Raw genomic sequence first — 12,481 nt, 5'->3', positions numbered from 1 at the left:
GTACTCTGTACCTGAATAATCCTTCAGTGAACACAACTGTCTATGATCCACATCCGAAATCCAATGACGTAGCATTGAACAACACAACATCGGGATCCACCCAGCTGACACCAACCACTCCCCGCCCTTGAAGCTCCAAGAGGGACAATCCCCAGCATTTCAGGGTCAAATCGTGGTCGCATATTTCGATCTCAAAAGCCTAGCCTTTCCATCCACCATACCCATCTATATCGACCGATATTACACTTCCCCTCAGCAAGAGCGGAGACAGCCTAGCGCAGCCGGTGCGGAGAAAGCACTATGACGATCGATAAGCGCGATTTCGACGCGAATCGCCCACTCCTTCAGGATATCGACACAGAACAGGACCCAGCCGACCGAATTGCAGAGTCATCGCGGTTGAGACCCGCGTCACAAATTTCACGAAGCTCCGGTAATGACGGACTTCCACGGAGCGATGACGGGTTATTGAACGATGTCGTCGAGGAGATCGTCGAGCGTGACAGACGGAAGATGCAGAAGGAGGTTACTCGAGTGCTTAGCTTTGGATGGGGTGTTGTTACTTGGTATGGAAAACCCTTCTCCTTGCTGTCATGCAAGAGCTCATGGAGCCCTGCAAGCTGACTCTGCGTGTTTTGCAGCCTGGGAGCCGGCAGTATCACTGCTTTCTCTTTGTATGGTCATCTACTCCTGACTCGACTCCATTACTCGCAGCTCCAGGTCAATGCTGTTTCTATCGCCGCCGAAATCGCAATGTATCTCCCCGTCCCCTTATTTGGCTACTTGTGTGACCGGTACAGCCCGTCGCCACTGGCTCTGTTCTCGGGGCTGGTTTTTGGTATTGGATATCTGCTCGCTGCGTTCACGTACAAGGGTGGCCCGCCTGCTGATGCGGGCGGCTCTGGGTGGCCGTTCTGGGTGATGATTGTGGCGTTTATCGCTATTGGTATGGGGACGAGCTGCATGTATCTAGCGGCAGTTGCGACATGTGCCAAGAACTTCGGCAGAGGGAAACACAAGGGGATTATGCTTGCTGTCCCTATTGCGGCATTTGGCCTCAGTGGTATGTGGCAGAGCCAGCTTGGGATGTATCTGTTCTATGAACGTCTCGAGGATGGGAGTCACGGTGATCTCGACGTTTTTAGATACTTCATATTCCTGGCGGTGCTGCTGTTGGGGATCGGGATAGTCGGTACCTTTGCATTGCGCATCGTCGAGGATGATGATAAGTATATTGATGAGACGGTTGAAGAACTAGAGCGCAGCGGACTGCTGGAGGAGAGTGATTTCTTCCGGCCGCGGAATGAAATCAGACAAGTGGTTGAGTACGGCACGTTCTCTGGTGCATTCGACGAGGAGGAATCAACCCTGTCCGACGAAGAGCGCGAGCAGCAAAGACTGGAGAAGGAACGTGAGGAAGAAGAGCGCCGCAAAAAGAACTGGCTACTCAACTATGAAACTCGCGTCTTCCTACAAGACAACACCATGTGGTGGCTAGCCGCAGGCTTCTTCTTGGTCACCGGCCCCGGTGAATCATACATCAACAACGTGAGTTCTGTCTCAAATCCCAACTCCATAACAAAAGCTAACCTGTTATCCAAAGCTGGGCACAATCATCCCAACCCTCACACCTCAATCCTATCCCACAGGCGCATCACCCCCGGCCGGATCCCCATCAACACACGTCACAACAATAGCCCTAACCTCGACCATCGCCCGCCTACTGACAGGCTCACTTTCCGACTTCTTCGCTCCCGCAGCAACACACCTCTTCCCTTCACTTTCCGAAGGCTCCCGACACACATCCCCTCCATCCTCACGCCTCACTCTATCCCGGATGATCTTTCTCATCCCCTCAGCCTTCCTCCTATCCCTAGGCTACCTCCTCCTCGCCTCCCCCCTTCCACTAGCACACCCAGGCATCTTCAACCTAACAACCGCCCTAATCGGATTCGGGTATGGCAGCGCCTTTTCCCTCGCGCCCATCATCATCTCCGTCGTCTGGGGCGTCGAGAACTTCGCCACAAATTGGGGCATTGTCGCCATGATGCCTGCAGCTGGTGCAGCGTTGTGGGGTATTGTCTACTCCGCTGCTTATCAAAATGCCATGGATCACGGTGACGGCTTGTCTGATGGCCAGTGTCATGGATGGCGATGCTATGGATTCTGGGCTGTCGGTTGCACGGTCAGTGTTTGGGTTGCTGTTTTGGCTTGGTTGGCTGCTTGGAGGGGGTGGAAGAGGAGGGGGATTGTTGTTTAGTGTTTAACTGGTGTGTTAGTTTTGGCTTTAATGTCTTTAATATGTTTGATATCTGCGGTTTATATTGGTGTTCATGAGGGATTTTATACATGTCTGGGTGGATATGGTTTGGCATTTGCATATAGCTAGGTAGTTTTGATCATTTCGGTACTTTCTGTTATCTTACATTCATATTGATCAAATACAACATTTGCATAAAAAAAAAGTCAATCGCTGCATTTTAGGTGTCATACTCCTTTACTACCATGTACCAACTGGCGTTCAATCGATAGCAACATTCCCCATAGCCCAATACGAAGTCTATCTCATTTGGTTGGCATATCCAATTGCCCAACCAGAAGAAATAGGGCAGCATGTTAGATGTCCAAGTGCGTGGGCAATTAACCAAAAGATAATCCAACACGCCAATGGGATGCAATATCCACAATGCAAGGTACCTCTCAGAGGCAGTAGGTCAGGTTAAGAATGGCAATAACCAAAATCAACCACGACAAAAAACAAACCTAAATGTCCGTTGAACTCGGATCAAGTCCAGTGAACACTTTGTACAGCCGCTTACTAGCAGCAGGGCCGATACGCGCATTCGTCAAGGAGCCGTTTTTGTTCGCGGATTTCTATAGCAATTAGTATGTGACATTCTGATAGAAGATGTAAAGAAAAAGCCAAATGAAGTAAGAAAACGAGATAAAATCAATAGAAAGATTGAAAATTGAAAGCAAAAACATACCTTGATATCCTCCAGCATCATAGCACCATGCATCCGCATCGCACGTGTCAAATCCACAACACAGGGATACTGTCCCGCAATCCCATAAGCCATCGGAGCCGTCACACGATTGACCTCCTGGATCATCTTGATGAAAGTATCCTTTTTATCGACGCCGGTCTTTACCTGCCCCGTATCCATACAAAAAGCGGCGTTGTGTGTTTCCTGTCGTTCGCGACGGTACGGGACAGTTGAGATGTGCTCGGTGAAATTTTTAAGCCACTCAGCGGAATCCGCTGGCGTCGTCGTATGGTGGATGAGACAAGAGTGGGTGACCTGCAGTTCAAGCAGAGCGTCTTCGACAGTCTCGTCGTCGACGAGGGGTGTCGTGTCGGGTGTCTTCTTCGGTTTCCGTGCTCTACGGACCGTACTTTGTTCCTCTGGTGCTGGTGCTGTTGTTTCGGCAAGTTGGCGCAGGACTTCAGCTTGGAATGCTCTGTTACGTGCATTTGTATTTTTGCGCATTAAAGCAGTGAGGCCTTCGATTAGGTATATTGGTTTGCAGTCTGGGTAGGCGCTTTTGATTCGGAGGACGTGGATCTCTAGGGTTTCTCTCTCTGAGTCAGAGTCGTCTGGTGGTGCGGTTAACATGTTGATGAACTGTTGCGCGGGTAACAGACATAGTACGTGGTCTTCCTTTTGGATGAAGGATGGACAGGGTTCCCAGTGGCGTAGGGTTCTGTTATACGTAGCGTTCATTTTGCGACGCCATTTGACTACGTTGGGAATTGCGCTTGGGAAGAATGTATGTTGGACGCCAAGTCGTTTCATGAACTCGATTGTTTGGGTTCCGACGCTGCTGTCTTCGAGGGATATGGCCATGTCGATGATCATTTCTGGGGTGGAATCCTTTTTATTCACTTTCAGCTTGTTGACGCTTGCGATATCGGCAGCCCGCTGTTTCTCTTTTGCTTTCTCTTCTTTGAGCTTCAGCTTGCGATCTTTCTCGAGCTGACGTTCTCGTTCTCGCTGTAGTTTTGTCTCTTCGCGCGCTTTGGCCTTTGCTTCTTTTTCGGCGGTTGTAAGCTTGCTTGTCTTCTTTGCTGTCTTGCGGGGTGCTACTGGTTCATCAATGTCGTCGTCGGAGAGAACTTCTGCAGCCGTAGATTTCGAGCTGGTGCCTTTCTGCTTTCGAGTACCAGACTTTGCTTTGGGGCCTGCAGGTCGTTCCTCGCCAAGGCGAGATAACAGACGAGCAGTCGACTCAGAGAAAATAGGAGTCGAGGCAGTTGGCTTTTTCAGTAGGTCAGAAAATTCCGGCAAAGTAAACGGATCGCTGAATTCTTCAATGTCGCTACGCCCTCTGAGACTCGAGGGCGGAGGCATGGGGTCCGTCAATATGTCATCATCATCAAGCGCAATAATATCACGGGTTGAAAGCTGCGATTTCCGCGGTGGGGGCTTTGGCAAAGGAGCTGGAGCCGAAGAGGTAAATACAATTGGGTCCGACTCTTCGGCACGCGGCTGGGCTGGTTTGTTTTGCCCCGCGGCCTTTACTGATGGTAGATCGAAATCATCATCTGAGATCGAGAACCACGGCTCCGCCGCAGAAGCTGGAGCTCGTGGTTCGTTCGGCGTGGTACTCTGTCGCAGGGAAGAAGTGTCCTCGTCGCTCACTCGCCGTTTCTTGGCCGGCTTGTCGAAGACATCTTCAAAGTCGAACAAGGATGTATCGAACAGGTCTGACGAAATTGGATTGAGCTGGTGGGATGGACGTCGCGACGGGAGTTCAGCTGGCTGCTGCGGCTTGGGGGCTTGTGGCTTTGGTGGAGTAGGGGGATCGGAGGATAGGAGGTTTATTATTTCGGGCATGTTGAGGGATCCCAATGCCACTAGGGCCAGCGAATAATGATAAAGATGAATTGATAGAGGGGAGACGCGACGTCACCGCGAACAAAACACGAGGTCATGTGATTGAAATATGAGTGATTATTGTGTGCGGTGTTGGCAGGAACCATGTTCAAGTGAAGGGGATGAGGAATGAGGTAAATTGAGAGAAGGTAGATTAATTTACAGTACACTGGTTCAATACATGGACTATGAATTATAGCGTTCGAAGTAAAATTGCAGCCATCACTGCAAGAACAGCCCCAATCAGACTGAGAATGACCAAGACCTGCTGCCAACCATTGAATGGTCTTCTTTCAGCATTGAGCATGGTAGAGATCTCTTCTTCCAGTCTATCACCCATAGCAGTGAGCGAGAATTCCTGCTGCGCCCTGTTCTTGCCAGCAAGAGCCATGCGTTCAAGATCCTCCCGACTCAGTCCGTAAAGTACCTTGTCCATTACAGCGGTCCACTCTTCATCTGCGTGAGCATCCCGGAGCCAGCCCGTCTCGCCCTCGACAATTGTCTCCAGTGGACCGCCAGTATTAGATGCTAGTACTGGGAGACCAACGCGCATTGCTTCGACGGGTACAATGCCAAAGTGTTCGTTGATCGGTGTGTAGAGAAGGAGCTTTGATTGCGCCAACAGGGTATCTTTGAATGCAGTGGGAACAGAAAGAAGGAATAGGACATCAATGTCATTGGGGATTGAAAGCGCAGAAAGGACTGTCTTCGAGGTTGCGGTCTTCAACCCGAGGCTGATCGCGAGCTCATCAAGCTCTTGGTGGTAGTGAACATTCTCGGGGACACGATTATCGTAACCGCCTGCAAAATACCATGTTAGAATTTATACGAATCGCAAATCTCTGCACAAGCTCTTACCAGCAATCACCAGCCGCGTCCCTTTCCTTTTCTCCGCTCCTAGTCCATTATAAGCGCGAATCGCCAACCCCATATCCTTCTTACGCTCAAAGCGATTGATGCTGAGCAGGATTTTTTTCCCACCCCAGAGAGGGTCTTCCTCCGTCTTATCAGGCATTGGTATTCCGGGATCCATATCAACACAAGGATAGACCACTTCCACATCACCTAACCGGTCCGAGCCAAAGACGCCACGTACGACTCCACGGGAGAACCTAGAGTTTGCAACAACCCGATCCGATGCGCTCATCGCCCATCCTTCAAACCAATCGAATGGAAACCGGTATAAAGCCTTCGCCAAGCGAAGAAGCGAGCCGCCCTCATCTCGGCGCGCGAGCAATTGATCTGGGAAGTGACAATAGAATAGGATGCGTTGACGTCGAGATTGGCGCGGGCGGCCGAACGATTTCAAAAATGGCACGCAGGCCGGCAACTGGTCCACGATGAAAATATCATCCCGGTCCTCCTCGTCGTCAGTGGTTGTGGTAGCTGTGCCCCTTGTCCCAAGCTCGCCTAGTAGTGACACGGTAAGATGTAGCTGGCGCACTGCGGCCATGAGTATGTGGAGTCGACCAAAGATATGGGCGGGAAAGATGGTGTTTCCACGCACGCGGACGTCCAGCGTGCCATCGCGCGCCTCGTCGAAACAGTGCGCCTTATCGCGGTGGGAGGTGTAGATCGTTACGCGGTGGCCTCTGTTCTGAAGGGCCAGGGCAACGTCGATTATTAGCCGCTCGGCACCTCCGATACCCAGATCCGGGTGGATTATTGTCACATTGGACCGTTGGAGGCCCATGGTGAGTTTGCTTTAGAGCTTGAAGATTGAAGCTGCCGTTGCGACAAGCTTGAAGACACGTGGGGTATATCATGTGATGCAAATATCCGTGGTACGGAGATGGCTATTTTTAAGGTTGTTTTCTTGGCGCGGCTTCGGGAGTACATACCTAGGTTCCCTCCGACATCACCTCGGGAAGTCCCGACCTATCCACCTGGGGTAAAGCATTCGCAGACTTCCCCAGCACGGATTGCGACATGGGTTCTCATTTCAAAAACTAGACTATCATCATCAATATCTCGTTGTGTGGTAACTGGGCGGGTGCGAGCAAGTACTACACAAAACAAAGTAGCTGTCCTGGCAACTACACCGAATTCGTACGGGACAATGCGACTAGTTTCGACACTGCATACTGGGAGTTCGGCGGCTTTAAGGTCTATCAGACCTCGCGATTTGTTGAATTGTCAAGTACAATTCTCCTTTTAATGTGTTCCTGAATTGATGCATGGGGTCTGACCATTGCCGAGGCGTTTAATTTGTGGGTTTTATTTAAAAATGGCTGAGTTTTCAAGGCAGACTCCAATCATGGAATTTACATGTCGATATATAACTAGATGATGAACAGAAACTCATCATTCGGGCATCAACCCTAAAGATCAGGCATGCGAAGCTTGGCCGCTATACACCGTCGTAGACACCGGTGATATAAGTTTTTTAATATAATCGTAAACCAAATGAGCAAGTACCGCGTTCCAGTTAGAAACTAGAGTGTCCGTGGACAAATTATCTGGCACGTATAATGGTAAACACTTAGCAGGTGCGTTGTAGCATTCCGAGTGTGATCGCCGTCTATATCGGGGGAAGTCAACGCGAGAATGTTTATAACGCACTGACGATGAAGATTGTCATCCTCGTCGTGGATTCCATGTTAGCAGACATCGTGGAGCGAATATGATCTAATGGAGTTAGGTAGACTTTACAATTCTTTGCTTCAGTCCCAGTTTTGGTTTACTAGCTAATCTCTCCTTTTTTTATTTAATTTACTTTACTACCTGTAGGTATCCATTGCGCAATATCATTAATCGAACAGGAGAAATATGATGTTGGTTCTAGACTGCGAAATCGCACGTTTATGGCACCTAGGAGGTGCCTCAGGCCCGTGCATGGTGGGCTTGAGACGTTTCGACTCTTTGCCTAACTACCTATAATTATATAAATTCGTACTACCAACTAGGCCATAGGAATAAATTTGCCTTCGTTATCCTTTCCACCTTGCTCACCAGGCCGCGGGACTTTGCCTCCCCGCTTCGGAATGAGGGCACACAAAAATGTCACGCCAAAGAGCGCAATTCCCATGGCCCAACTACCGTGCAGACCATCAAGGTAGGAGCGTCGCGCACCAACAAGCGCTGAGCCCGAGAAGACTTCTTCAAGCCCGCTTGAACCGGCAGCGATGACCTCCTCAGGATTGATACCCTTCATATATTTGGGTATATTTTTCAAAAGTAGGTTGTTCATGATCGAATCCGTAGAGCCGACACCGTAAGCCGCCGAGATGAACTGGAAGACTATAAGTGGGTCAGTGGGTTGACAGTTGGTATCTTGAATACATTTGAACGTACATAGAACAGTCGCCATGGTAATGGCCTGATCATCTGTTGAGCTCAATGCTCCTGCTACAACAACAGGAATCTGAACTGAGAGTCCGGTGCCTGTACCGTAAAGAATTTGATATCCGATAATAGGGCCCAGACCGGATGTCAGATCGAAGGTGTAGATCAAACCCGCGCCGATAGTGGCTAGTATACTGCCGGCTAGCAAGAATGGCTGGTAGTATCCGACCTTGGTGACAATAGCAGATGATAAGAAAGTTGCGATGGCTTTCTGTCTATTAGTTCAAGTCCCACTGAAGATAAATGCGAGGAGACCGGAACTGACATGTTGAGAGAATAGTTGGGATGTTTTTGATCCCGCTGGTCATGGGAGAGTCCCCATTAATGGCCTGGAAATAGATTGGAAGGTTATAGATCAACGAGAAGTTGGCGGCATTGAGGCTGATTCTGTCAGATGTTGTTCTCGAGGCTTGGTCGTGACGCAAAAGAGAGCAAAACTCACAAAAAGATAAAGGCACAGCAGGCGCCGATATTCCTATTCGCCAATAGTCGCGGAACCATCAGCGCACGGTCTTGCTGCCACCACTCGATACCGAGGAAAGCACCGGTCAGGACAACCCATAAAACAAGACAAGCGATGACGGAGCCATCGCCCCACGGTTTCGTGACTCCTCCCCACTGTAGGGCTAGGAAAAAGCAGATCAAACCTGCCAGCAAGACTACCAGACCGATGAAGTCGAACTGCTGCAGTTTCTCCTTCAGTGGCCTTCCCATTCCGGATTTGGCCTGGTCAGGGGTGCGGAAGAAGAAAAGTAAGACCCCGGCTGCCACGCCACCGATGGGAAGGTTAATGTAGAAGCACCAACGCCATGTAACATGCTGCGAAAAGGCGCCTCCCAGCAGAGGTCCTGCAATACTCGCTACACTGAATGTAGATCCCAGCAAGCCAATGATTATAGGGACTTTCTTTGGGGGCGCAATGAAAGCTGCAATGGTGTAGCACCCGCCGGTGAGACCGGCTCCCCCACGCCCTGGATGGCCCGTCCAACAATCAACGCAATACTGTTTGGCGCCAAAGCGCAGACCAAACTTCCAATCTCGAATATGCCAATAGCTGCCAAAAAAGAGCCGCGCAGGGAGAAGCCCTTGTATACATGACCCCAGGCGGATTGGAAAGCGGCAAGTGTCAAAAAGAAGGAACTGCCGTACCATCCGATATCTTCCATGCTCTTGAACTGGGTCGTGATCTTCGGGATCGCAGTGGAGATGATACTCTTGACTCAGAGTTAGCAGGGTGTCTTGGAGATTGTTCATGATTCGGGTACTTGCCATATCAAGGGCGACCTGAAAACCCAAAGTTAGCTCGGTATTAGTATCTATAAGGATATGCTATGGACTTACCAGGAACATGCTCAGCATCAATGCGACGACAATTATGACCAAAATTGGTCCCGATGGGTACTTAATCGGTGCCAGTTCATCTTGAGACTCAGAGGGCGTATCGGTTCTTTCCTCTTTGGTGTCTGTAACCAGGTTCGAGTTTGTCTCCGACATGGTTTTGAGTGAATGTAGCGATTGGCAATCAATAGTAGCCGGGAGGATAACAAAATATTGTTGAAATAGCAAGGAATCTCTATTAAATACCCACTGAGCTTCAAGCTGTGAGAGAAAGAAAAGTACCCGATGGTTTACTATATAGGGGTCAGAAAAGTACCCGATTGGACCATTTCTGATTAGAAACCTAGCTAGGTCACCAGCTTTGGTACCATGACGAACCATGAAATATTGATGATGGGCCTGTTTGTGATTTGTTTCAAGGTGAGATTTCCTTGGGGAGGCCATTATACAGCAGTTGAACCTCAAGCATTGGTCATCAATCGCGGTGTTGATTGGTGTCTTGGCTACTCTGCTATATGACCGATGCTGGTCCCCCATATCTCTATTTGAGCATAAATCAAACGTTTGTCGCTGTGTCCCTGGGGCTGCTTGTTGGCCTAGTCCATAGCAATGGGCGGACTTCAACTCGACTATCAAAGGGCGACCCATCGCATCAACTCCCATCGGGACACCATGTCACCAGCCTCAGTATAATGCGACAAAATGCGAGGAGATTTGAGGAGAGTGAGAATGGCCTAGAATCTAGTTGAGTTCCCAGACCTTCCTGCGGACCAAACTGGGCTAAAGGATAGCAGCATCAACTCTCCAACTTTGGTTAGAACGCCGGCAACAATCCCTGTGATCCTTTTGAAGAATCCGAAATTCAATGCCACGTGAATGAACACGTCCAGATGGCTGTCAATGTTAATTCCGTGGATGAAGTACACGCCAGCCTTGACTTTGCCCGTGAGCACAATGTCCGGACCGTAATCAAAAATACAGGGCATGAATACATGGGGAGATCGGCGCCGGCACGCGGGACATTGTCATTGTGGACTCACCATCTTTCTTCGTCTGAAGTGATCCCAAATTATCAAAGTCACAACCACAACGGTAGTGCAATTCGCCTTGGTGCGGGTATTATGGGATCGGATACAGTGAGGGTTGCTCATGAGAACGGGCTGCGCATCGTAGCAGGGTTCTGCCCGAGTGTTGGCATTCCTGGGGGTTACATCCAAGGCGGAGGACATGGTCCATTGAGTTCATCATATGGAATGGCGGCAGATCAGGCACTGGAATGGGAGGTTGTGGCGGCAGATGGGCGACACATAATTGCTTCGCCGACTCAACACACCGAGCTGTACTGGGCTCTCGGCAGGGGCGGTGGGGGTGTTTTTGCATTTGTCATATCTGTCATCGTCCGGACATTTCCCGATGAGACCCGTGGGAGGCGCCAGTATGGTCATATTCCGACAAGATCAGGCCAATGATGATGCCTACTGGGCGTCCTTTGCAGCCTGGCAAGAGGAATCCCCAGCTCTCTTGGACTGCGGGGCCACAGCCGGTTACGCCATCTTAAATGACGCTTTTTTTGTGCATCCAATCACAATAGAGGGAATTCAGACTGCTGCCGAGATGGAGACATTGCTGGCCCTACTGAAGTCACGGCTCGATGACATGCATATACGGTACACATTGCAGGTCAGCTCCAAGGCCAACTTCTACAACCATTACCGCAAATACCAAGGACCCTTGCCTTGGGGTGCATACTCGGTGGGTCAACTATTCGGAGGACGGCTGATCCCGCGTGTGGAGCTTGACGAGCGACCCCACTCTCTACTGGCTACCGTTCGACGAATCACCGAAGAAACGCATGCATTTCTTGGGTTTGTCGCTCTCAACGTTAACCAAACTCAAAAAGGAATTACACCCGTGCAACCTGTAGCAAACATTTCCGCTCTTCCCGCGTGGCGTTATGCAGCTCTGACGGTCCTGGCACAATCGGCGTGGAACTATTCTGCCCCTCGCGCGGATGGGCTTTCACGTGCGGAGGAGATGACCCGGGTGGTTGGACCAGCAGTTGGGTCGTACATGAACGAAGCCGATTTCCGATTGGAGGACTGGCAAGTCGAGTTTTATGGGGCCCATTGGGATATTCTGAGTGGAGTGAAATATCGATGGGACCCCGAAGGATTGTTCTAGGCACCATTTGGCGTGGGCAGTGAAAGGTGGAGGTTGGAGAAGGGAGACCGGTTGTGTAAAGTCGTCGGTTAATTAAATGGATGAGTACTATTGATCTAAATCCTCCTAGAGCAACCGCGTGGCTGTGGATCCTTGTCGTTATCAGTGCCATGTCAGAACTAAATACTTACTATCTACACTATGTAAGTAAGCCTGCATAGCATATGCTATCTTCCACAAACATCAAAGCGTTTCCACTGTTGGGGGCCTGGAGATGACGAGTACGTTATACAATCATGGATTGATTGTTTCGCCATACGACCCTATGCTAGAGGGTTGTTCAAAGCAATACAAATTCTAGTGCGTATTGTCTTGTATAATCACTACCTACTAATTAGGTAGTTACCTTGTATGTATGTATATGTAATATCATTACTATTATATATCGGTCGAACAGTCCTACACCCGCGCTCCGTTGGGGCGGTTCATAATGCATACTCTGACTTTAGCAATAAGTCGACAAATGAGTCTCCCGTGTGTGCGTCATATTGCATTATTGCATGTAAAATCAGTTCCTGTAACTTGCTATCCCCTTAATATAACATACATATGTAACATTTGTACGGAGTGCACTTGAAAACAAACTGATGCCACGTGACTTCTCTTATTTATCTATCAGCCTCTCCTGGATAGTTCCTTTCTCTCCTCACGCACTACAGAGACTCTTTCAGGTCTTTGCTTCTTCGGTAGTCTCTAGATCC

General features: G+C 49.6%; 5 protein-coding genes across 5 annotated transcripts; 2 read left to right on the top strand and 3 right to left on the bottom strand.

Annotated features, from left to right (window-relative positions):
- Window positions 1–300: 300 nt before the first annotated feature.
- Window positions 301–2,260, top strand: N7500_000491 (MFS transporter; the record flags this gene model as incomplete). Its single annotated transcript, XM_056671637.1, has 3 exons — window positions 301–566; window positions 642–1,548; window positions 1,604–2,260. The coding sequence occupies 3 exons, from the start codon at window positions 301–303 to the stop codon at window positions 2,258–2,260; spliced, it is 1,830 nt and encodes a 609-aa protein (XP_056537210.1).
- A 503-nt stretch (window positions 2,261–2,763) lies between these two features.
- N7500_000490 (uncharacterized protein) lies at window positions 2,764–4,838 on the bottom strand (the record flags this gene model as incomplete). Its single annotated transcript, XM_056671636.1, has 2 exons — window positions 2,764–2,874; window positions 2,988–4,838. 2 exons carry the CDS (start codon window positions 4,836–4,838, stop codon window positions 2,764–2,766), a joined length of 1,962 nt encoding a protein of 653 aa, XP_056537209.1.
- A 232-nt stretch (window positions 4,839–5,070) lies between these two features.
- Window positions 5,071–6,570, bottom strand: N7500_000489 (GDP-Man:Man(1)GlcNAc(2)-PP-dolichol alpha-1,3-mannosyltransferase; the record flags this gene model as incomplete). The annotated part of the gene is made up of 2 exons (XM_056671635.1): window positions 5,071–5,678; window positions 5,736–6,570. The coding sequence occupies 2 exons, from the start codon at window positions 6,568–6,570 to the stop codon at window positions 5,071–5,073; spliced, it is 1,443 nt and encodes a 480-aa protein (XP_056537208.1).
- A 1,209-nt stretch (window positions 6,571–7,779) lies between these two features.
- On the bottom strand, window positions 7,780–9,716 carry N7500_000488 (MDR family MFS transporter; the record flags this gene model as incomplete). Its single annotated transcript, XM_056671634.1, is given in 6 exon segments — window positions 7,780–8,117; window positions 8,172–8,429; window positions 8,488–8,603; window positions 8,665–9,148; window positions 9,166–9,436; window positions 9,564–9,716. 6 exon segments carry the CDS (start codon window positions 9,714–9,716, stop codon window positions 7,780–7,782), a joined length of 1,620 nt encoding a protein of 539 aa, XP_056537207.1.
- Window positions 9,717–10,075: 359 nt separating this feature from the next.
- N7500_000487 (long-chain-fatty-acid-CoA ligase) lies at window positions 10,076–11,741 on the top strand (the record flags this gene model as incomplete). The annotated part of the gene is made up of 3 exons (XM_056671633.1): window positions 10,076–10,283; window positions 10,413–10,899; window positions 10,997–11,741. The coding sequence occupies 3 exons, from the start codon at window positions 10,076–10,078 to the stop codon at window positions 11,739–11,741; spliced, it is 1,440 nt and encodes a 479-aa protein (XP_056537206.1).
- Between the last annotated feature and the right edge of the window lie 740 nt (window positions 11,742–12,481).

The sequence above is a fragment of the Penicillium coprophilum genome (genome assembly GCF_028826855.1).
Source record: "Penicillium coprophilum strain IBT 35676 chromosome Unknown utg000001l_segment0_segment0, whole genome shotgun sequence".
Lineage (NCBI taxonomy): Eukaryota > Fungi > Ascomycota > Eurotiomycetes > Eurotiales > Aspergillaceae > Penicillium > Penicillium coprophilum.
The sequence above is the reverse complement of the archived record's forward strand: the minus strand, read 5'-3'. Positions and strand labels throughout refer to the sequence as shown.